Consider the following 24,606-nt stretch of genomic DNA (forward strand, 5'->3'; position numbering starts at 1 on the left):
CACTTACTGTCCTCTAGCGTGCTCTGCTAGTGCCAAAGCTTAGACTCCTTTGACAAGAGAAATAATAACGTAGGCTTTGTGCTGGGCTAGGTGAGAGCATGACATTTTCAAGATGGAGATGCCCTGGCAGAAGTCAGACTGGAATGATAACATATTAGATACTAGATTTTTAATTGGCTATAACACAAATATTACTATTTCACAATGAAACCATAAAAGCCTATAATATCAAGATTCTTTTTATGTCTTAAATTTAAAATAAAGAGTTAACCATATCCTCAAGCCAAGGAATGATTCCATTACTGTTTGTGAATATACCACAGCATTCCTTTTGTGTTACATATGGAAAATGAGTTATATAGATGTCTCACTGGTGTAAGGAGAGGTGAATCAAGCAACTTCAATGTCTGTGTGACTGTTGCGTCTATAAAAGCCTCATTAAGTCTCCCCAGTGATTGGAGATGGGTTTTGTTTAGAAGGGTTTTGTTTGTTTTTGTAACAAAGATAGCAAATACAGGAAATAATTAAATAACTGTGTTTTCATACTCTCCTGATCATCAGGCGCCTATATGAGATTTTAATTAGTGCTGCATTTTCAATAACTCTGTATCCGTACGTGTTGCAGATTCTTTCCTGGATAACAGGGAGATAATTATGAGAATCCTGTTTTTCAGTCTCTCACTAAAGGGATGGCTGATATATTTAATCATGATGTAGAAATGCTGGCAGCTTTTTCTGAGTTCAGCCTCTCTCTAATTACATTTCTAGATTTTTAGTAAATTGAAAGGGAAAACGTAGGAACAAAATAATTAAAACTAAAGAGGAAGTGAATATTAAAAAGCAGGAGCTATTTAAAATTCTTGCACACAACTCTTTCACAGACATCAGTTTAATCAGCTTCACATAAAAATCAAACTTACATATGCACAAAAGTAACACCTCCAAACCTATATGTACATTACCATTTACTGGTTCTTTTCATGCAGAAAAAACCACCTGTCTTTTATCATTCAGACGATACTGAGAATTATACCCAAAGTGAATGCATTTGAGAATTTGGTACTCTCACATGCACAGTAGTGTCAAAACACACACACATCAGCATATCCCCAGGCAAGTTTTCAAGGTTCGAGCAGTACCTGCACCTAGGAATTGTCCTGTAATTTTATTACAGAATTGTATTAAAGACAGAAGGTGATAGGGATTGTGAAGAATAAGTGGCAGTATTTCACTTCTATCTGCCACCGAGGAGGGTAGAACTGACCCTAAATAACTTTATCGTATGGAGGAGAGGTGAAATTCGATCTTCATTTTCACAGATACCCAATTTAATTTTCCACTTCCTGGGAACAAGAGAATTTTGAGCAGGAGAACGTCATGAACTGTAAAAGAGGTTGACCTCCCTACTCCTAAGCGAGACATGGCCAGTGTTGAATTAAAGGAGACATTTCTGTTTGTTCTATCTAGAAAACCCTTGTATAGAGTCTGCAGCCTAAGAGCTATAAGGGAGAATCTCTTTGTTTTTTCTAAAACTGGTGCTGTAATTTCCTTTTGTACTTCAACTAAAGAGGATAAACACATCAGTGAAAATCCACAGTTTATATTGGGAATACAAAATCCAGAATAATGGACAGGGTATGAAAATGAGTTTCTAGGAGAAATGTGTAGCCAGACTAGGAATGCTAATACCAATTCTGTACTTCCCAAGAGGCAGTTTTATGGCATTTCTTCATTACAATGCAGCATTACCTGCTGTTTTGTCACCATGGGCAGCAGTTTGTGAAATGAAGGAATGAAGCAGGGTCCAAGAATTGGTCATGACTTGGATGAGATACTTGCCAGGAAAACCCAGGACACTGCAGAAAATGTTAGCAATAAAACAGGCAATATTCTCTGAGTCAGTAGTGGACAAACGTGGCAGCCCAGTGTACAGGACCAATTGTGCTATGAGAAGCAGCATTTTTCATCTGAGACAATGAAATATAAGGGAAAAAGACTTTGCATCTTTCATTTAAATAAGTGTAGCTGTGGTATGTATTATGCAACCTGCCTCATTTGGTTATTGGGGTGCTTTGTGTGTAATTGTATTCATTCACTATAACGTGAGACTGAAGCTGGCAGGAAAGGCAGGCTAGCTCTGGATAAGCTTCTCTACAAACATTTAACTAATTAAGGACTACTAACAATGAAAATTTTGCTTCCCCTGGTTGCAAACCATTACAAATTAGAGGAGAAGACCCACATGTAAACGAGATCTTAGGATCACAGGATGATTTGTGTTGGAAGGGACTCAAGACGTCACCTGGTCCAACCTGCTCAAAGCAGGATCACCTATGAGATCTGCCAAGGTTGCTCAGGGATTTAATCAGGCCTTGAAAACCTCCGATAGAGGCTGCATAATCTCTCTGGGCAACCTGTCAAAATCCTCATCTATGGTCATGATGAAAAAGTTTCTTCTATCTAGTCAAAACCACTCAGTTTTTTGTTTCTCATCCTCCTGCCATATACCACTATGAAGCACCTGGCTCCATTTGCTTGATAACCCTCTTGTAGGTACTCAAAGGTCTATGAAGTGTCCCTTAAAATTTTTGATCTAGGCCCCTGAATGACAGGCATAAAGGATGTTTGCTTTATAATCCTTTTCTCAAAAGGTTAAAATAAATGCTGTGGTTTGAGAAAAACTCACCAATCATCCTCAAACTTGGCAAAAAATTCACATTGTGTAGAGTGAGGTGAACCATTCTTCAAGCACTGGTGACCCACACACTGCAGTGGCCCATGACCCAGCCTGAAGTGAAAGAAGGGAGAAAAATCGATTGTGTTTTTACTACACAAAAGCCCAAACCTCAAAGGAATGGGGGGGCAAGGTGAAATCAGGCCACACAGAATCATCAAGGTTGGAAAAGCCCTTGAAGCTCCTCCAGCCCAACCATGAACCTCACCCTGACCGTTCCCAACTCCACCAGATCCCTCAGCGCTGGCTCAACCCGACTCTTCAACCCCTCCAGGGATGGGGACTCCCCCCCTGCCCTGGGCAGCCCATTCCAACGCCCAACAACCCCTTTGCAAAGAAATCCTTCCTAAGAGCCAGTCTGACCCTGCCCTGGCGCAGCTTGAGGCCATTCCCTCTTGGCCTGCCGCTGGGTCCTTGGCTCAAGAGACTCATCCCCCCTCTCTGCACCCTCCTTTCAGGGAGTTGGAGAGGGCCATGAGCTCTCCCCTCAGCCTCCTCTTCTCCAGACTAAACCCCCCCAGTTCCCTCAGCCGCTCCCCATCAGACCTGTGCTCCAGACCCTGCACCAGCTCCGTTGCCCTTCTCTGGACACGCTCGAGTCATTCAATGGCCTTTTTGGGGTGAGGGGCCCAAAACTGAACCCACTCATCGAGGGGCGGCCTCACCAGCGCTGAGCACAGGGGTGAGATCCCTCCCCTGTCCCTGCTGGCCACGCTGTTGCTGGTGCAAGCCCACCACCACGTCAAGAGAAACCTTCACCCTCTCATTTCCCCTAAGGCTTCCTCCTTGGGTAAAGGGATTTTATCTCTCCCCTCAACCCTCACGCACCCCCAAGGGAAGCTGCACAAGAGGGAGAGCGGCCAAGTCCTCACAGCCCCCTGAGAGAAGCGCCGACGGGGCGCGCGCCACCACACTCGACGCCTCCTCCCCCGCCTACCTTGGCCCCACCCCCGCGCATGCGCCGTGCGCGGCCCCGCCCCGCTGCCGCCGGGGCGAGAGGCGGGGGCTGTGGGGAGCCCGGATGTGTTAGTTTAGGGCAGTTATAAGGAGACCGCAAGGGGACAGCAGGCAGCCGTAGCCTTTTCAGGTGAGGTGGGAGGGGTTGTGTGTGGGGGAAAGAAGCAAAAGGAACTGGGCGAGGACTGGAAACCTCCCCAGGGATGGGGGGAAGGTAGCGTCGTCGTTCTCCCTCCACCGCTTGCCTCTGCGAGGTGTGTGTGGGACAGTTCCCTTCTTCCTGCGGCGGCCCTGCCGCACGCCTGGGAGCTGAGAGAGACCCGCCCGGGCCTGCCCTCCCTCCTCCGCCGGCTGTTGAAATGGCACTGCGACAGGAGTCGCTCTTTGCCAAATAGTGAGCTGTGACACTGAGGGGACTCCGAGGCACACAGCGCATGCTCCGCCGCTCTGCTAGATTAGGAGCCGCGGGGGGGGGGGAGGTGGGCGGGGCCGCCCGAGCGCGCATGCGCGATGGGGGAGCGGCGTTCGGGGCGCATGCGCGGGAGCTGACCGGCGCGTGCGCGGGAGGCGGCAGGCGGTTGGGCGGCGAGCGGGGCGCCGCGCGCATGCGCACTGGTTGCCAGGGAGGCGGCGGGGGGGGCGCAGCGCGCAGGCGCGGCCGGGAGGGGAGCGCTGGGAACAGCCATATCCTGGTGGCTCGGCAGCTCGGCGCATGCGCAGTGCGCTGCTGCGGGGACCTGCGGAATACTGAGCCTCTGCATCCGCTGGGGGGAAATCGGAGGAGGAAGACATGCTGCCAAATAGTGAGCCCCAACTGCTGGTGTTCTCCTAGGGGGGCTGGCTGCGGAGTGGGGGGCAGAGTCCGGGGGAGCCATCCCCACCCACCGCACCTGCTTGGGCCAGGACTGCTCGGGCTTCCCGGCCTGCCTCGGAACCGGGCTTCCTCCGGCGGTAGGAGTCACTCGTGGGGCAGGAGGTGAGAGCTGTGGGGAAGGGGGCAGGAGTTGAGGGGGCTCGGGAGCTCGGCGGGGGAGAGGGGTGCGAGCGAGGGAACAGGGCCTGAGGGGGGAGAGGTGCGGTGGGGAGAAGTTGGGGGGAAGCCTGCTGCTCCTCGAGATCCCCAGGCAGGGATGGACGTTCAGTGGGGTGCCAGGAACTGAGTAAGGAAACACGAGTGGGAGAAAGGAAATAAGGGCTGGAGTGGAAAAACTGAGATGACTAAAAGCATAACCAAGTAAGGGATGACAGGTTGTAGCTTTGCCACTGAGGGCTGTGAGGCACATTTCTAAATCAGGAGGGAACTTGGTCTTCGTATGAATTAGACCCCAGGGTGTCTGGGATCAGTACTGGTATTTCTTAGCTGTGTCTTAGGCCTGTAGTGGTGTTTAAAGGAAATGGTGCATCATCATGCAGTATGGAAAGGCAAAAGAATCCCCTTTCACAGTTAAATGTGTCACTAATGCGATTTGATAGCAGAGTGCTAGTGCTTGCTGCAAGCATTATCTTGATTAGTGATAGATGGCATTATAAAGGTAAAATATTATTCCTGGAGTATTTGCCAAGCTGCCTGTGAAATGGAATTGCCTTTTTCTGCCAGGAGTTTTTAGAGGGAGAGAAAAATACAGAATGTAATGTTATTTGTTGTCATTTTTCTGTAACTCAGCATTATTAAATGTGTTTACGTTTGTGATTGTAGAGCATCATCGTGACATAATGAGGAGGAATACTTTTTTGTGATTTCCTTTTTTTCTTTGCCTTTAGAGTTCTGAGTGGTTATGTCTGGGGTGGCTTGATGTGAAGCCCTGTAAAAGTCTGAAGAATTACACTATTATTTATGCTTTATAAAATTGAACTCTTTGGTTGTAAAAACCCCCTAAATTAGTTAAGTAAAAGACATTTTTTTTTTTTTTTTTTACAAGAAGGCTTGCTTCTTTCTCAGTGACATTTTCTAACCAGATGCCCAGAATGATTTGCTTTCATTATGTCACATGTTTCATTGTAACCTGAAGAAAAAGCAGATTTTTTTTTTTTTTTTCTTAATGGTACTTTGTCATGGATGGGTATCGAGATCAAGACAACATGAAAGCAGAAGTACATTGCAAACTGTCATCCTGTCACTGTATCAGTAGAGGACAGTAATACAAAACTGTACCTTCCATGAGATCGTAGAAACTACCATCAAATCTGATATCCTGATTTACTTGACTATAGTTACCACTGTTACAAAACTAATTGTGTTTCCTCCCCGAAACCTCCAGGATTTGCATATAGATACAGATCAGGGAGGGAGTTAGAATGGAAGGGGTTTTGGTTGACACATGGTCTCAGTGAGCAGTACCATCACTAATTGCACAGGTCACAGTGGAGCGCTTGAAAGATAGTATTTCTTGTGTAATTGATCTTACAATTTGCTGATGTTTTAACATGGAGAAGGTACCAGTACTCGCTATAGTATTAGGTTGATTAGACCTGTTAAATGTTAAAAACAATTCCATTCACCAGAGTCTTCTCTCGGTTAGTTTCCACTGAGCCAGCTTGCCCCGTGTGGGGGGAGGTTTAGGGTAAATCTCTGAACTGCAACTGAGCCTGTGGACGGACCTAGTGTTAGGTATGTACTGTGAACTGAGTTTGTTGCCCTGTGTGATTTTTCTAGATACCAATCCAGTTTACAATAAGAGGGACTTACCAGCTTTATTCTTGGCACACCCTTCTGTTCAGCATTTTACTCGTGGGGCTTGCCATTCCACTGCCTGGCTCACTGTGGACCTGTAAACTTGAAATAATCTGTTTCATTTCTTCCTGGACATTATTTCTGCAAAATTGGGCATAAAGCTGGGAAAGATAGCTATTTCTTGTACGATCAGGAGCTATTGCTGTTATTGATTGCATTCATAGTTCCACGCTTGGAAATACCCACTGTAATTTTGTAAAATTCCTTCTCTCCTCCCAGCTTTGGCTCGATTTTCTGCACGATTGGAGTATTATGTAAGATCTTGCTGTGTTCCTCCAACCTCTGACTGCTGGTGTTTCCTACTCGGCACGGAGAGGAAATACAACAAAAATGTGTTTTTAAAAAAAAAAACACAAAACCAACCAACCAAAAAAAAAAAAAAAACCCCAACCAAAAAAACCTTTAATGAGACTGTTGCTTCTCGATTCTCAGTCGATAAGCTGCTACTGCATTCTGTCTTGTACTTTGTACTTGAGAGACCTCTTAAATAAAACACGTGTCCCAAGTTCTAGAAACACATGACAGTACAGGAAACTAGCATGAGATTAAAGTATTTGTATCCTTGAGGAGGCAAAGAAGCTGCTGTTTTTCAGAAACTATATCTGTAAATATATTAGAACTTCTTTTCTTGGTTTCACGTTGTTAAGTGTCCCTTTACTGAAATCTGTAGCAATGTTTTGGAAGGAAGGAGTTGAGTGATTCTGGAAGTCTCTTCCTCTTTGCTGCTGTTCATAGCTGAGAATTCAAGAAAATATGTAGCACACATGAAATGTAATTTGTGGGTTTTCTGTTTGTTTTTTTTTTTTCTCCACATTTTTAGGACCAAAAAGATGCAGAACCACTGACTCTAGCAAATGCCCGGAAAAGACTTGGGAGTTCATCTTTATACTGTGAGTAAATTCCAACAGACCAGGAGTTGGTCTGTTGCTTTCTGTGAGGAATAGCTGGCCTTACAACTCTGTGGATTTTTAGACATCCTTAGAGTTTATGAAGTCAGGACCGTGGGAGGGATTAAACACTCCCAACACTAAATTCATAACTGGAAGATACTGTTTTGGCCATTGATACAGTAGAAGCCAGTAGGATACTGGTGACTTTAGATGCACTGACTGGAGAAAATAGTACTAAAATTTTCCTATTGAGATCTCAGTTCAGCTCTTCTTAGCCTGTGTTGTAGGTCTTATTCAAGAGGTTATATTGTATGATTGGGGACTTCGCTAGAAATACAGCATGTATGTTGTGCATTTTAAATTCGGTCTGATGTAATACTTGGGCTGAGAATCATATACAGTAATGTTAATGCTTTTAAAAAACTGATCCAACTTCTGATAACAGAAGTCATTTTCTAGCATAAAAGGATGCCCTTGTGCACACCTTCAAGAGACTTGCATACAGAAAAAGTCAGATTGTTCATTTGAAAATATGCTCATTTTTAAGCATTTTAAATATTTAGAAATCTCGTAAGTTCAGTAATACTGTTTCTGAAAATATACTGGAAGGTTTAGAGCTCTTGGATTTATTACATATTCAGAAACATTTCATGTCATGTAAACTTACAGGGTATAGCTGGACACTAGGATACTAAAATTGCTGGCTGATAGTTTAAGGTGCTCTGAATCACTCCTTTTTCTTTGGAGTTAACATGCCACCCTTTGAGTTAATAGAGATACAGTTGGAACACTCTCACATGTGTGACGCCAGACATGCCGGTGACATCTGTACAGCATCAGTCTGAAAAGACTGATGTGATGTTCTAAAAATGGAAACTGTATCTTCTGATGTCAAACAGAACTTAAAGAATTAAATTACACTTTTTCTAACTACAAATATGCCGGAATGGTACAAAATTACTTGTGGGACTTAAACAGCAATGTGTAGTTGCTCAGGTTTTTTCCCTCCTTTTCATGAAGTCTGAGTCCTCATATTTACCAGTAAACAGCTATCTCCAAAACGAGTATAACGTGAATATCTTTGTAAGGGCTGTGACAAGAACTGATACTTAGCAAAATTGCATGGGCAGAGAAGACAGTCTAGAAAAACTTACTGATCTTAGAGCCAAACAAAAAGTAGAAGTTTCCTTACAGGAGTTGATCAGATGAAGAAGTAATTTAATTTAAGAATATGTGTGTTTTTATTTAGTGTGGCTTTAGTTACTGCTCTGCCCACATTCTTTGCTCATTGCTGCAGATTCTTGTTCAACAAATCATAAATCAGATCACAATTGTATATAGCAACTTTTATCTAACAGCAGTGGTTTACTAGTGGGAGACTTCCTAAGATGATGAAGTTTTATTTCTTCAGCTCAGATTTTAAAGCTAGTGAGGCCTCCCTTATCTTCTCTTAAAAAGAAATCCTTTTTAATTTTTATTTTTTATTTAAAATAGTGAATTTGCCTTTGTGTCTGAACGGAAAGCTCAGATGACAGCCCTGGTTTTAGAGACAGGCTTATAGTGGTGAGGCTGGAGAGCAGGTGGAGACAAATACACGAAGTCGTCTGGAGCTGCTGTATAGCAATGCAGAGAAGCTGCCTGGCTGCCTCCCAAGTGTTGCTGCATAAAGAGGCTAGAACAGAGGCTGACTGCATTGATGGAAAAGTTTTTGGTTAAAATGGCTAGAATCATTCCTACAGATTAACTGTGTTGACTGTTAAAGAATGTTGTCGTATCCCCCCCCCACCCCCAGGAATGCTTTATCTTACGGTGAAGACATCCTACAGTAGCTGCTCGGATGCCTAGAAGGCAGGTTGTTACAGGCTGGGCGTCCTGACCTTATAGATCTGCCTTTATAATTTCAAAATCATATTAAATGATGCCACTATATTGGTGTCTTCATTTCCTCAGCTGCTTTTTTGTAGAAGTGTGCAACCTCAACAAGTTGTGCTTAAAAACCACATGTATCACATTTGATTAATTTCTTAGAAGAACTTGTGGGCAGTAAATTAAATTCGGAGAACAGTTTCACTACTGCATTTGAGGGACAGACAATTTTTCTTAAGATTTCATGCTAGCTTGTGATTGTGTCCATACTTGTTCCTGGAGAGAACAGTGTGTCAGTGTAAGTGTTTGAGTCCAGAAGTTTTGAAAATTGCCGTCTAGTGTCGTGTTCTGCCTTATAGACTTCTGCTTTCTAGCAAGTAAGATTACAGTGAAATGACTGACACTTAAATTTTAATAATATAATTTTCATCAGGGAGCACAAGCATTACAGTAGATTATATTCAGCTCTATCCTGGAAATGTTCTGCAACATCCTTGCTTTAGGTTGGTGCCAACCTTACTGAACCTGCAAGTGTGATAAAAGTCCTAGTGTTACTCGGTAGTAAAGATTTATAACGTGTGATTTCGAGTTGGTTCTTGGCTAGCAGATAATTGGTATTTCTCTTTAGATAATATTGCCCAATAGCTTATTGAGTTTTAGTATTGATGGAGAAAATAGTAGGAAGACTTTTTAAAGAGTGTTTATAAGAATGGAAGGGGTAACAGGAAGAAAACAAAAGCAACAAGAACTGGTTTCTTCTTTGAGGCTGGGCATGGTTTATGGAGATGGCTTGTTGGTGTAAAAAGGGAAATAAATGTAGGTATCTTCTGGGAATTTACTTTCATGTACTTTAAATTTACCTCTTTTTTAAAAGTTCAATAAATGGCTTATGCCAACAACAGTTTAAAACAGATAATTAAAATTAAAAGTCAGCAAATCAGTTCCTTGTGTCCAGGATACTTTGAGGATTTTTTTTTTTCCATTTATAACACAAGTTAAAACATTAATGCCAAAAGCAGTGAAAAGAATGCACCTTGCTGTCCTGCTTCTGAAGTGTCACTAATATAAACAGACATAGAATAATGCCTCTGGCCCAGTCTTTTTTCCTATTGACTAAGAACCTATTAAATATAGAATATCTAAGCTACTGAAATTTTTCTTTGCTCTTTGTCATATTAATTTGATAATCTTGCTCTTGAATGGTTAGGATATTCAAATATGGGTGGAGGCCAATGCCATAATTGCTATTTTCAGAGTATGATTTATGGTAAACTGTGGGGTTTTTTATGTTAATGGGAGTAAGATTATCAAAATCATGCTAGCAAAACCATCACGCCTTATTGAAGTTGGTGTGGTATGTTTTATAGAAAATACGGCTGGCTGATTTTTGAGGAAAATGCAGATGGGTTGGAAGTAGAAGTTGATTGGAATTTGATTCCCATCTCCTTCCTCTCCTTATTACTTCTCATGTTGATGTGTGATGAGGTCAGAGAAAAGGCTAAACGATGTAACTTTGAAAATTAAGGACTCTTCCTGCCTGTAAAAACAAAAGTGTTGGAGAAGCATCAACTGCTAGGATAGGCTGCAAACAGGAGTCTTTGAGTGCTTGTAATTGCTATTTATTATCTGTTAGAAATAAGTCCCAGAGTGAGCTTTCTGTTGGAATGAAGCAAGCGGTTGATTTCTTTTCATGCTTTTCCAAAAACTTGGGTTTGCGTGCTGATTCTAAGAGTGCTTTTATTTAGCAATCATATGATCTTTATGTTTAACAGGTTGAAATAATTCTCATAACTATTTTGAAGTCATGCTGCAATTGCAAGTAGGTGAAGGAATCCAGTAGTTTGCTGTCTAGTTCTGGCCGTGCATTGTAATCTCTAAATTGATTATTTGAAAGTTTAATTTCTAGAATAATAATGGCAGAATCTGTATTTCGGCTCAGGTTGGTTTTGATAAGCTCTTCGAAATATTAATGCAAGATGGCAACTGGAAAATGTTATGTGAGGACTACCAGATGTTTATATTACTGGAAAGTTGATATAAATAAAAGGCTTCGGAGGGGATTATAGTCTTGGTGGTTTGCTAGAGGTCAGATCTGCAATCCCATTTGAGTGCTTTAGCGGTGTTTTGTACCAGGTCTCACCACAGTAGATTGAAAAATGCAGTCCTGCTTAATTTTCAGTTTTTGCTTGTTCTCTGATTAGACATCATATCACTTAAGCATTTTCTTCCAGTTATTTTCAACTCCCCAGGAACCTGTTGGGATTTCGAGGTGTGAGGTATTTCTAGCAGTGTGTCACTCTTACAGGAGAACAATCTACAGAAGGGAGAAAAAGTCCTGCTGCTGCCAGCCTGCTTTCAGAGTGCGAGGCTTCCCCAGATTGTTAGGAAGTTGTCTGAGAGTAGTTTTCATGGTTTTATCTCTTAATTTGAAAGATGACTTACATGCTATGAAAGTGCAAATATTTTACTTTAAAAAAAAAAAAAAATTTGCTAAAGTGGCAACGGAGTTACCTGACAAGTGACAAGTAACAATTTACCCTGCAAGTAGAACCTGAAGCTGTAAAACACTTTCTATGATTTGCCTGTGAGGGAGAATCTAAAGAGTTCACGGGCAATAACAAACCCCTTATTTTAAAAAATAAGATCAGGTTTCTCACTGAAGACAGAAATCTGCTCAGGCTGATTGTTTCTGTAAGACCTAAACTGGTGTGTTCAAATAACATTTTTCCTTGTGAGAGGAGAGAAATGAGCAGGAATGGATTGGCAGGAGGAAAGAGAAAAAAGGTGAAAAGGAGAATTTGGAGAAAAAGAAATAAGACATTTATTTCTTTTTAACACGCTTATGATCTGAATTAAAAAATTATGAGGAAGAGTAACTTCTGAGGAAAAACAGTTTTGAAGATTTATGTTTTAAGCATCTCAGGACGTACCTCAGGAGGATTAAAGATGGAAGTAGAAAGAGTTAAAGAAGTGCCAAACATCTGGTGCAAATAGGAGTGGTGACTTAAATGCAACAGTAACTCTAAAATAAAGTTTTGTTTGCTTTTAAGAATCTGATTACTTTTTATATTTACCGGTGTGGATATAATTCTAATATACTTTGGGTAATTTATAGTTAGGGTTGGATGTGATTAAAGGGGACACAGTTTTCTGCATCTGTTCAAACACGGGCATGAAGCAGTCTTAGAAGCATGTCAGAAATATGACTTAATGACTGAAAAGCAGAAATTTTCAGTGGAGGATTTGTTTATAAAAGCAGAAGGTTATTTAGAGAACTCTGGGCTGCTTCTTACCACCAACTTCCTCTCTTTTTCATTGGTTTGGTTTTAGCTGTTTGCTATTTTATCTGGGGATGTTTGGGGAGGAGGGGGAAGGGATGGTAGATGGTCTACAGCTAAAGAATGATGGCGTTTCTTTTCTTTTCTTATAAAATACATGTAAAACTTGTAATTCTTACAGTGCTGATGTTTCACTGACAATTGTCCCATCCCTTAATAGTTTCACACAAATTATGATTTCTGTAGGTGACCAAGCCTTTCCTTTTTTCTTTTTCCTGTTTTATAACTGGAGCATTGGTTCAAGGGAAAAAAAATAAAAACATTCCAAGAATGGAAACGAAACCCTTAGTCTTGGAATCATATTTCTCAAAGTGGAATTCTAGTTACTGAATTCTAGTGGGCTGCCAGTATTCAGTGTGTTTTCAGATAACTATCTCCCTAGCTTACTAACAGTGTTGAAAATGCTTTTTCTAGGTAACTCCTCTACTTTTCCATGTTCTGACATTTCAAAAAAAAAAAAAAAAATTCTGGATGTTCTGACTTGATAATGAGTTTTCTGAAATAAACGGAATTAAAATGTATGTGTCTGCCTTAATTAAAATCTTCCTTTTATGCGGTGTCCAGAGGGCCCTGTTGTGACCTCAGGAATTTGGCCTTCTGTAGTGTGCTTGGCAACTTTGGGGTATAATAAAAAGAAGGTACCCATCCAAGTTCCTGAATGCTACTGATGGTATAATGGGGACAGCTTACACACTGAATTAGGACTGATAGATAGGGCCTCGGAGAGATCATTTTCACTGTGTTTTAAGGAAACCAGATTATCTCTATTGTTTCTGTCTCCCAAATGAGAAATTGTAGGTCCTTTAGCCTGGTATGCGTCTTCCACTGGATGCCAGTTCATTCCTTTTATCTCTGCTATGATTGTGTTGATTTTCCAGTCTGTTCTCTTATGACTGAAGGTTGTAAATGAAACTCCGTGTGTCATTTTGAGCTCAGCAGTTTTTGTGGCACTCAACAGGGTACAGGTTAAGTAAGATCTTTTTTTGGATTTAAGAGCACAGAAGGTAGAGGAAGGTATAATGCACACACTCCTGGTTTTTAGAAAGCGTTCAAGCTTAATTCACCAACCACTTTTTTGGCATGAGTTATTCTTCCCTCTAATTCGGGTATAGTTAAGTCTATATATCCGGTTCATGTTACTCCTTTACAGTTTGTTTTTTTGCAGGTGGTGATTGGCTTCTTGTTGTAGAACTGTTCACATTTCTTTGTTCCAGAAAGATAAGCCTCTCGCTCTTGTACACCAGACTTTCTTTCAAGGCGTAGCTTTTTGCTGTGGGTCACTTTCATCTTTCATAAGTGTTGATTTCTAATCTTAAATCTGTTTTTATTGGTACAGGTTGTTTACTACCTTGGTGCAGTCTCTTTTGCACCACCGTGTTAATAATTAGGCAACTTTGTGTAACCTCTGGAATTCACTGTGCCTTTCAACCTGCATTTCTAACTAGACAAGATTTCCTGCCACACAGGAGACTTTGCAATCGCTGTCACTTGGCAGTCGTTAGCACAGGCTGTGGGAATGCTTTGCCCATCATTGCTTTCTTCTGTGGTATGCCACCCTATTTAGTATATGCATTAAAATCTGAAAACTTACCCATTTTATTCATCCACTAGTTAGATAGCATTGCATCCCACTTTGCTCTTTCAGTTAACTTGCCCTTTTTTTCCATTTTTCTTCTTTTTTTTTTTTTCTTTACAGCAGCAAATTCAGACCTTCTATTGTCCTTTCCAAGGCTTTGAAGAATGCAGGAAGATAATGGCCTTTTCCTGTGCTTCCATATCTCATCCTCTTGTTTTATTGCTCCAATTATCTTGTCCTGCTCCTTTTCTCTGTGCTTTGTGCTGTTCTTGGATAGTCTTTGATATGTTGCCGGTCCAAGAAGCAACCACCCCTGTTTTTGAAACACTTAATTAAAAATATACTTCTTTTACAGGCTTCTGTAAGTTATCTTTTGCTAAATAAAACATATTGAAAACGAATATACTTGCACATTTCTGGTGTAAACCGCTGGTTTATCTTGAGAAGCAAAAAGTGACCGGCTGTTTAGCAAAAGTCTAGTAATTTTAAGGCCTCTTCTAGAATTGTTTGTTGAGTTAATATTCCCTGCCTCTCTCAGGTCAAGTCTCTGCTGCTCACAGAATAGTTTTGAGTGTTGATTCCTACAGTAGATAAAGTTTTGAGCTGAGCTGTCTTGGTAGAGCTGCTAAGTCAGGAGGTAATTAGGAGGACAAGGTGGCAAGGGAACATTTCCTCTGCTTCAAAAAGGTCTGATTTGGCTTTGGTTCTTAGATAAAATGTCTTCATCTGGAAGTGGTTGTGAATGAGGTGAGAATTATTCTTTCTTAACTGTAATCTTAAGTATGTCCAGAGGCAAGTGCTGTTTGTTATTTCTATCCAGGCAAGTAAGAGACTTGCAGACTGTACGTGGGGTCACAGGGGTCCATAAGATAATATTTTATATTTTGTTTCCTGTGACTTGATATTTATCCCTGTACTTTCAAGTTTGTCCCTGCCTCTCCTGGCCAGAAAGAATTTTGATATCCAAACTATTTACAAAATGTTTTCCTAAAACTTCTGCCTGCAGCCCTTTTTAATTCACTCCTAGTTCAGAGGTGCCAGCACTGTTAGTGAAGAAGTGTGAAGTGGTGAAGTATTAAGTGTTCATGAGCAAATAAACACCGGGGGTGCTCTGCTGATTTCAGAAACTTAAGGGAAAGTTAAGTCAGCTGTGGTTCCTTTTAAAATGCATTTAGTACTGGTCCCTGCCAGACCAGCGATTCAGCATTTGAAGGTGGAACAGGGTATGGCAGTTTCTAAGCACTTCTGAGGGTGTATTTCAGTGACCCTCGCGCGCTTCCCAGACAAGGCAAGCGGCAAGTTTTTCCTTACTGGTAATTTTTACAAAAAGACAGTGATGGATATTACCTGTTTATTCCCATTATGACTTGCTACAGCAGTAAAAGTACCAATGATGTCATTTGATGACAGGTATTTGATGGTTGATTGCTGTATTGATCTAGGGGTGTGCGGGAGTTTAACATCTTTTTTTAACTGTATTTAACTGCCTCACAAAGCATCTGTAAAAAGCTTTGACTGAAAGTATTTTCCAAATAATAGAAAATCTTTAAAATCTAGAACCTTTGTCCCCTTTGGGCCATTTTAAAAGCATAACAAATGACGTGCTGGCATGCAGCAATTCTATTAGCACGTTGTCATAACTTTTATTACCACCTGTCTATCCAAGCCATCTGGGAGGAAAGGATATAAGATACAAAAGTGACAGTTACTCAGAGGATATTAAATAGTCCAGTGTATCTCAAGCTCACACATTTGTCTTCCCTTTAGACCACAGAAGCTTTCTAAAACTTCTTTGCGTATGTAAGACGGAGGTAATACTTAGGTTCATCTTAAAATCCTGTTGAAATACAGAAAGTAGCTGTTAAAGTTTTGATTTTTGCATCACATGTTTATCTATTTCCTTCCTCAGTTATATGATTGATGGCTACAGCCTTCTGGATTTTGCTCCTTGGAGACCAGTGAAAGGCACAGGAATTTAGGGTTAACTTCTGCCCTCCATCCAGCAAACCTTCAACTTCTCAGGGTGTTCCAACCTTGAATGAAGGAGCCCTTGTAACATAAAAAGTTGTTGTCTCCTCTTTCTTTCCTCATTAATCCCTCATTTTAATGCCAAAAAGGGAGGTGTTACCCCTAAATTTACCAGTCTGTCTTCAAGAAGGGCTCACTGGAGTCTTTCAACTGGTAATTACCTTTAGTGTTAAGCCACTTCTCTAATGTGTGTGTAGAGATACTTAATTGTTTCAGTTTACCTGGAAGGAAAAGTCATTTTATAGAAAACTGCTTATTGTTGATAAATACCTTATGTCGAAATTGGTTTCTTATCCCAAATGTTCTGTAATTATTCTGGAGCCAGGCAAGTAGAACAGCAGTGTGGCCGCAGAGTCGTGACACCGCGATCCTCACATGGAGCTTTAGCGTGTCTCGTAGTGATGGGCTGTGCTCAAAATCCCTGGTCAGAGGAAGACCAAGTAGTTTATTGTGGCTTGAGGTTTAATTCACACCCCAGTTTTGTTCGGGTATATGGGGAGATGTATGGAGGGCCACAGTGTCGTGGTTTCAGAGAATTCAAAAGTTCTTGTGAGCTAAGTTACTTCTATGTCTTTTCTTTATCCCTCTAATGCTTCTTAAATAGAAGTTGCTTTATTTCTCACTCTGCATAAGGATTTTAAGAGACTGGAATACTTCTGTTTTGCAAGTAGTTTGAGTAAAAAGGTGTTAGTTAAAAACTAAAATCACTGAAACTAGCTACAGTTCTAACAACAAAAATACCTAATTTCACATCCCACTCTTGTGTTTTATTTACTCGTCGTGCTTTCTTCTGGTCAAACCTTTTCATTAGGCTTAGCATCTTGTTGCTCAATGTGCAGACAGATTGGTGAGAAGGTGAGATTAAGAAACTTCATCCTTTCCCTCTTCTCAGGAGTTTGTGTCCCAGTTGTTTGTGCCTGTGCTATAAAACAGATCGCTGGAATAATGTAGATTAAAAATAGCTGTGAACAGAACAATGTAAGAGCCTGGGTGGAGTTGAGCAGCGCTTCTGTGAACCCCGAGGGGAAGGAAAAAGCTTGGGTCTCTCCTGCCCATAGACTAAAACCAGCAAAAAGGCATCATTTCCCCAGCCGGCGAGAGGAGGAGGTGTTTCTTGCTGTGTGTGCTGGAATTTCAGGTTTTATGTGTGTCCCCTCAGCCCCCCAAGATGTGTGACTGGAGACAGTGAAGCGTTGATGTCCTTGGAGTCAAGACTGAGTGTTGCCCATGGAAGGGCAGCTAGCCAAGTATTCAAAAGTAGTGTCTGTAATTTTGGCTTAATTTGAATGACAGAGTGGTATAACTGAATTTCTTTGGAGGAAGTGTGGTAATTTTGAGTTTAATGTAATAAAACCTGCAGCAAGTACCCAAAGTGCATATTGATGTCCCGTTCTTTTTAAGATGTTGATTTTTTTCAACATTTTAAAATCAACATTTTAAAACATTTTTTCCCCTCATTCTACATGCACAGCACAAACTGGAAATGCAAGAAGTTTGTAAAGCAGTTTGATCTGAGAGCACCTGGTTTTACATTAGTGCTAGCTGTCTGCAGCTCAGATCTTACCGAGTTAGTTGTTTGCCCCTGAGCTTTGCTCTGGGAAATAAATTTCCATCCAGTTAAGTGTGCGTCTCTGCAGGGTTAAATACTGATTTCTTAGCTCTTGATAGCCAGTATCTCTATTTCAGTGTTTATACGGGCTCACTTGTGCTTTCTTAAAGGAAATTAAATCTGAAAAGAAACACCCACCCTTGTTTTATGGTTAGATAATGCCTGTGTACTGGTATTTCCAGGTACTTTCTGAAGGTGCGTAGAACTCAAAATCTGAGTACATGGTCGTAAACTGGAGTGGAGGCTGATGCGAGTCTTGCCTGGGAGAGGTCTGGTCTGCAGCTGGAGCCTGCGCTCAAATCCAGACCTGCCCTGCAACTGTGCTTAAAGACTCCAAATTATGTTGGTAGCAGTTTGGGGGGGGGGGGTTGTGTGTGTGTATGTTGATGTGCTTATTACGAACATTCTCCTGTTGTTTTGAGGTGTGGGATTTTTAGGTGTATATTCTCTGTGCTTTCCACCATTTCCTTTCAACAACTAATGACTCGGCCTTCCTCAAGAGCGTGAGCCTCTCTGTGCTTTACCTTTCTCCCCAATGAACCTGGCTGATAAATACAATATATATTGTATATATATTTTTTTGTATATAAAGCAATTCGCATTGCAAGATAACAATTTTATGTCTCTTTCTCCTTTCGAGGACAAAACTAACAGCAGTGGAATTCTTGTGGTTCACTGGTGGTTCTGTGCAGTAAGAGGAAGGCAGATAAATACTACGTGTGGAACACAAAGTGTTTAGCAGAAGGCTAAACTGTAAGGCATGTGATGCTTTTATACCTGCCAAAGTTAGAATCCTAGTTTTTGAGCTCATCTTTGAAGACGTTTTGTGTATCTGCCTTAGGGATCAGGACTCAAAAGTCAGAGATGGGTTGATTATTCTATTTTGTTTTAAAAGCTCCCTTCTGGTAACTGGGTGCCTGTTTTATCAGTTGTGCCTCTGTAGTGGTTCAGGTGTGCTGCAGTGGTTTTAACCCCATACGTTCTCTGCAGATGACAATTTGACTTGGCACTTAGAAGTTGGGAACTTCACTAGCATATAAAGGCAATGAGAATTCCCCTCAGGCCAAAAGGATTCAGTTTGAAGTAGAGAAATCGTTACCAACACCTTCCCTAATAGTAAGGCTTCAGGAGAAGGTTTAAACTATAGGGAATTACTCTGTTGATGTTACCAGAGTCACTTTGAACCTCGGGTTTTGTTTTGCTGTTGAGTTTGGGTTGCGTGTTGCTACCTGTAGCTTTTTCAGTTCAAGAACTTAATTTGTCAAATCTAATCTCTGATAGTCTTGAGACTCTCAAAATTAAAATAGGGAGTAAGTAGTGAGTTGAAATGGTGGCCTCAGGGTAAAGTAGTAAATCCCAAGTCAAGTGGGGAGTCTCCTGTTTGAGTCTTGGACTCCTTAAAGGAAATTATATGCTAGGCTTATTCCTATAAGGAGCTGCATATTGAAAAAATGAGTGGAGGTGGTATATAAAAAACATATGGTAACACTTTAAAACATTTAAATGTAACATATTTTGAAGGTGCTAGGGAGGAGGAGAAAGCATGATGGCTTTAACTTGTGTCCTATGAGATTTAACAGCACTCCTGAAGGTGTTGGGGTTTTTTTTGTTCTTAGTTTCTTTTTTTTTCTCTTTTTGGGGACTGACAGGCTCAAAATCAATTATAAATTTCTTCTGCCGAGTTGTGAAATTCTGTTTAATCTTCAAACTGGCGATGTCAAGGGTGCCGAGTCCTCCTCCTCCGGCAGAAATGTCGAGTGGACCTGTAGCAGAGAGCTGGTGCTACACTCAGGTAAGTCTACACTGTGCTAAGATATTCTTGGCATAACGTGATTCGAATCTGTGTTAAAAAATATATTCAAAACAAGTTTAGAGTTGGATTTTCAGGCAATGTTGTGTTTGCTAGCAACAAGCGTTCACCGGGGCAACGGTAGAATGTTGCCCTCTGTCCTTGGAGCAGGCATTTGGACCACTCCAACTGCCACTTGCCCCGGCAGCCATTTGCAGACTCTTGTCTCATGCTTGGGGGTTATTTGTCATGCTAGTGACTCAGTAAAACTTCCAAGTTTTCAGTTTTTGCCTTTAAGATGGACAGGGTGAGGCGCTGTGGCCATGGCCATGGGCAGCGTGACCCTGAGAAGTTTCCTGTCTTATCTGTTAAGATCAAGGTGGTGAAGTTTTCCTACATGTGGACCATAAACAACTTTAGCTTCTGCCGAGAAGAAATGGGTGAGGTCATCAAAAGCTCAACCTTTTCATCTGGAGCCAATGATAAACTCAAATGGTAAGAAATTGGGGAGGATCTGGGTAAGAATCTGGAGCGGGGAGGTTGAGAGGTTCACCCTGTTTATACAACTGTGTGAAAGAATTTGGGGAAGGAGGAGATATATAAAAAAATAATTTGTACTGCACACGGGTTCTTGCTTCCTTGGATGTACAGCACATGCCCAGGGAGAAAGTGCTGTTGCTTCAGCACAGTGTTTGGACACACAAAACAAATGTGAGGATCTGGCTGTTTGCAGTGTTTCTCTGATAATGGGAAACATCAGAAGTAGTAATAGAAGCTGTAGCTGGAAGGGAGACTACATCCTGCCTCGGAGCAGAGACCTGCCATGAAGGACTGTTAATATTAACTTAATAATATTAAGTTTTGGGGTTTTTTGACTGATGTTTAGCTTAACAAGTTCTTATAAGCCAATGAGAGTCCACAGCCGGTGTATTCAAGCTCTGTTTCAGCCTCCCAGTTTCAGTCCCTAGTACTGCATGTTGTTAAAAATATAATTTTTGCCTGCACTCTAAATCCTGCAGTTTAAGATTACTGCTACTGTGTTGCCTTTCTCTTATGGCAGCTTTTTCTGAATTCGGAGGCTTAAACAGAGGTGACTTAAGTGACAATGTTCCATAACTCCTTCTGCCTGGGAGTTTCTGATTCTTAAAGATGACATTATTTTTGCCCTTTTCCCTTCCCTTAAAACCGTTATTATCTTCCCTGAGTTCTCAAGTAATTTCCAGTAACTCAGAGTGGATTTTGGTCAGAATGTGTATCTGCTGTGAGTTGTGTCTGACCTTGCAGATCCATGGACACCTGGTTCCTTATTTTATCCCTCGTTGCTGATGTTAAGTGTTTTAGCATTTTTCTTTAAACCTCTTTAATATAGATTGTGGCAAATCAGCCACTAAATAATTTAGTATGTGTGTGTATATGTGGAACAATTTGTGTTCCCTTCCTTTGGGTGGCAGACCTGTGCTTTCCTTGGACTGCTTTTTGTTATTAAATTACTTACCTTTATAACCTTTGCTTGTCAGATCTCGTTTTAATGTCTAGATCTTTCTGATTTTTTTTGTCCTTATGTATTTGAGCTGTTAGTCATTTGGCCTAGTTTTTGCTTCTTGTTAGATTCTGTGTCAAGTTTCAGGTCATGGAAGTGCTTATGAGTTAGCCTCTTCCTGTACTTACTACCTTTTCTTCACACCAGAGTAGTTTTTTTGCCCTAATATTATGTTTCTGAGAAACTACCAGCTTTCCAGAAATGCGTTTTTCCTTTCAGTTGCTTCCTGTGGAATTTTACCTCCCCATTTCTCTGGATTTGTTGCACTTCTTCAAATCCATTACCTCCATTCTGCTATTTCTTTCACTTTCTTTCTGTGAAAGTTAATATCCAGGGTGTTTTTTCAGTAATTTAAATCATACACCCCTCCTCTTTTCCCCCTGTGGTTTGGTTTTTTTTTTTAATAGGTTTGCCCATAGTTACTGCCTGTATATTATTATCTGTCTTGAAGATGTAGCATGAGGCTGACTGTAACACACAGTTCCACTCTATTGACCCACCTATTATTTCCTCGTGGTTCAGTGGCTGTTAAACAGAACTTGTTTGCTGTACACTTTATTGTGAAAATTCTACAGTGCCCTTTCTTTGAAAGCTATGAATGACCTGCCAAAAACTGTTCCTGACATCTCATTCAGATGCTTGCTTCTACAGGTGTTTACGTGTGAACCCTAAAGGCTTGGATGAAGAAAGTAAAGATTATCTGTCCCTCTATCTGTTGCTGGTGAGCTGTCCAAAAAGTGAAGTTCGAGCAAAGTTCAAATTCTCCATCCTGAATGCTAAAGGAGAAGAAACAAAAGCAATGGGTGTGTAAAAACTCTTTCTGTCTGATGGGGTCGGTTGTCTTTTGCTGTTTGATCAAGCGAGTCACTCAGCTGATGTTTGAAGCACCGTATCTTTCTTTCAGAGAGCCAGCGAGCGTATCGATTTGTACAAGGCAAGGACTGGGGATTCAAAAAATTTATTAGAAGAGACTTTCTTTTGGATGAGGCCAATGGACTTCTTCCAGATGACAAACTCACTCTCTTCTGTGAGGTAAGTCTTCTTGTGCAGCTGAAAGAATAGCAGTTCCATTAGCTTAAGGTAGGTGTGACCTTATTTTTCATCACTGCTTTTAAGGAGTCAGAGGTGTCAGGAGAAATACTGGATGTTTATATGGCACTTAGATTTTATTTGTGTGTGTGTGTACCCGTGTGGCTGGTGGGTTTTTCTGTGTGTGATTCATCGCATTTCACTTCCATTTATTTTTTGTTACTTTATATCTGTCTTTTACCTGTGATGATGATAGGAATTAAGCATGTTTGATTATCATTTCACTTCTGGTTTAGTGTTATCATCCATCTGTTTGTACTCCTTAATTTGAAACTCACTTGGGATAATAACCAACACTAGCTCTGTAGTGGAAACTGGCCCACTTATTACTTGCCTACTGAATAAAGAGCCTTCTTTATTTTCCTAAGCCAACAAAAAGAAAATTTTAAGAAAAAGGAATTTTATAGTAAACCACAATTTTCTGTTCATTGTGTTTGTATTTTTCTACAACTGCTTACAAAACCATTATTTCACTGCTACTCATTTCAGACAAAGATGCAGACAGTTATTTCTAAAACTAAATATTTAAGTTTGGAAACCTTAATGAGCAAATTTAAACTCTCTAATTTAGTGTCTTCAGAGGTTCTGCTGTCTTATTTCCGTTGTCCTTCTAACTGCAAAATACCTCCTGTAGTTGTGATTTTTGCCAGAAGACAGGTAGAACAAGTTGTTCTCTCTTTGGATCTCCTGCAGTGTTTTTTATGGGAGTCTTTTCTTTTGCTGTGTTTTCTTTCAGGAATGAAAGAAATGCTTCAGTCAGAGTTGTTCGACAGCTGGGTTGGGGTTTTTTTTGTGGTGGGGTTTGTTTTGTGGGGTTTTTTTTCCAGTTTTGATGGCCATCATAAGCATGCACATATTTAAATTGACAAACATCTCCTAAAAACATGTGTGTTCAATCAGTAGCATAAATTATTACTGTCATGGAGGGACCCCTTCCTTCAACACTTGTAGCAATATGGGAGGAGCAGAAGACAGTGTCTTGGATGACACCTCTGTAGGTCTGGCAATTATTCTTTCCTTCATGATAAAAGAGCCAGAAAACTTACAATTGTGGAGTGAAACTCAAAAATTAATGTCTGAGAAGGGAATTTGTGAGGTGTGATGTAGATAAACCTGAGATCCACCAGTAGTCTTGGCAACCAGTACTAATACAAGTCAGTCCACCCTTTACTGAATTACTCCCTTCAAAAGCTTCAGCTCAGTGTTCTTGTTTGTTCTGGATGAAGAGAGAACTTGTTGCTGGCTTCACCTGGCCTTGATATCTTCTGTTTTCTCTTTCAGTTTGTTCTAGAGTCTAACATGTAAGAAATCTTAAGTTTAGTGATATCAGAAGGGAAGCTTTTGCTGTCTGGAAACAGTTTGTCAAGAACTTTTAACAGCTTGGGTTTGTGGTGGGTTTTTTTTCCCCACTCCCTCTTTTTTTGCTTTTTCTTCCCTGAGCTTATAAGTCTCTTAGCATGTAAACCAGTGTGCCATATGCTCTCCTAATGCTTCCCTGCTGGCCACAGGTGCCAAGTGATGCTGCTCACATCTGTACTTTCAGCAAGCATGTTTTGTATGTAGAAACCCTCCCTAAAGAGTTAGCAATACTGGATGTTGAGATGCTTGTTATGTGGGGATATGTTGGAGTTTTCTGTAGACCAGAAGGTTGCTGAGTGTCTCTGCTGCACCTTCTCATTCCTTTATTAAAGTTAAAAGGAAAAAGCCTTTTGCTCTCTGCTCATGTCTGGTGCTGAACACAGATAACATCTTGCTGAAAACGGTGTTAAGGCAGAGAATGATGTTCCTTGTCAAGCATTTCAAATCTGACCTCGTTTAGTTGTCAGTTTGGGGATTTTTCAACCTCTGTTCTGCAGGTGAGGTTGATTGCTCGTATCCCAACTGCATTACTTTTTGCTGTTTAAATTATATTCCAGCATCATAAGTAAATATCATTCTGGTAAATCTTCAAAAAGAATGGTGTTCCCAGAGTTACGGTAATAGCTCCCTTCTGAGCTGGGCAGCATTGCTTCTCTTGCTAAGATGCTGAAAATAGCTTAAGCAAAACCTTATCTGTTTTGACCTCTAAGGCTGGTCACCACTTGGAATGTACCAGTCTCAACTCCTTATGTAAAAAGCCATGTAATAGATTTTCATGCCAGTAACTGCCTTTCTTTCATATATGAAGATTCATTTGTTGATTTGAGACACAGTTTGCAAGTCTTTTTTGGCTCATCTGTAACCAGTATTGGACTCTAGCAAGGGATCTACATCTTAGAATTCCTTTTTAGTGAATCTGATGAGTTTTCAGCCATCCTTGAGTCCATGTTGCTGGGCTAGATGTCGCAGGGCAAAAAGATGATGTAACTGTCAGATTAATGATGAAGAACATTAGCTTCCTCACAATTGCTCTGGCTAATCGTTAGTGTCCTTTGGCAAGCAGCGTCCCATATTTGTTTGGTTTTGAGTGTTGTATAGTT

General features: G+C 40.9%; 1 protein-coding gene across 5 annotated transcripts in view; it reads left to right on the forward strand.

Moving 5' to 3' along the window:
- Positions 1 to 3,699: 3,699 nt before the first annotated feature.
- The window catches only part of SPOP (speckle type BTB/POZ protein), a 29,150-nt gene continuing 8,243 nt past the window's right edge, over positions 3,700 to 24,606 (forward strand). Inside the window, exons 1-7 of one of the 5 annotated variants that reach the window (XM_074892367.1) lie at positions 3,714 to 3,821; positions 4,524 to 4,667; positions 7,243 to 7,312; positions 19,379 to 19,521; positions 19,892 to 20,013; positions 21,710 to 21,861; positions 21,963 to 22,090. In XM_074892367.1, the coding sequence (XP_074748468.1) occupies positions 19,444 to 19,521; positions 19,892 to 20,013; positions 21,710 to 21,861; positions 21,963 to 22,090 (480 nt within the window). In that variant the 5' untranslated portion in view covers positions 3,714 to 3,821; positions 4,524 to 4,667; positions 7,243 to 7,312; positions 19,379 to 19,443. Of the gene's footprint in view, positions 3,822 to 4,394; positions 4,668 to 5,615; positions 6,300 to 7,242; positions 7,313 to 18,469; positions 18,488 to 19,378; positions 19,522 to 19,891; positions 20,014 to 21,709; positions 21,862 to 21,962; positions 22,091 to 24,606 lie in introns of those variants that run through there. The other 4 variants (XM_074892368.1, XM_074892366.1, XM_074892369.1 and 1 more) reach the window with 4 other exon arrangements.

Source organism: Strix uralensis, chromosome 22 (assembly GCF_047716275.1).
Source record: "Strix uralensis isolate ZFMK-TIS-50842 chromosome 22, bStrUra1, whole genome shotgun sequence".
In the NCBI taxonomy this organism is placed as follows: Eukaryota; Metazoa; Chordata; class Aves; order Strigiformes; family Strigidae; genus Strix; species Strix uralensis.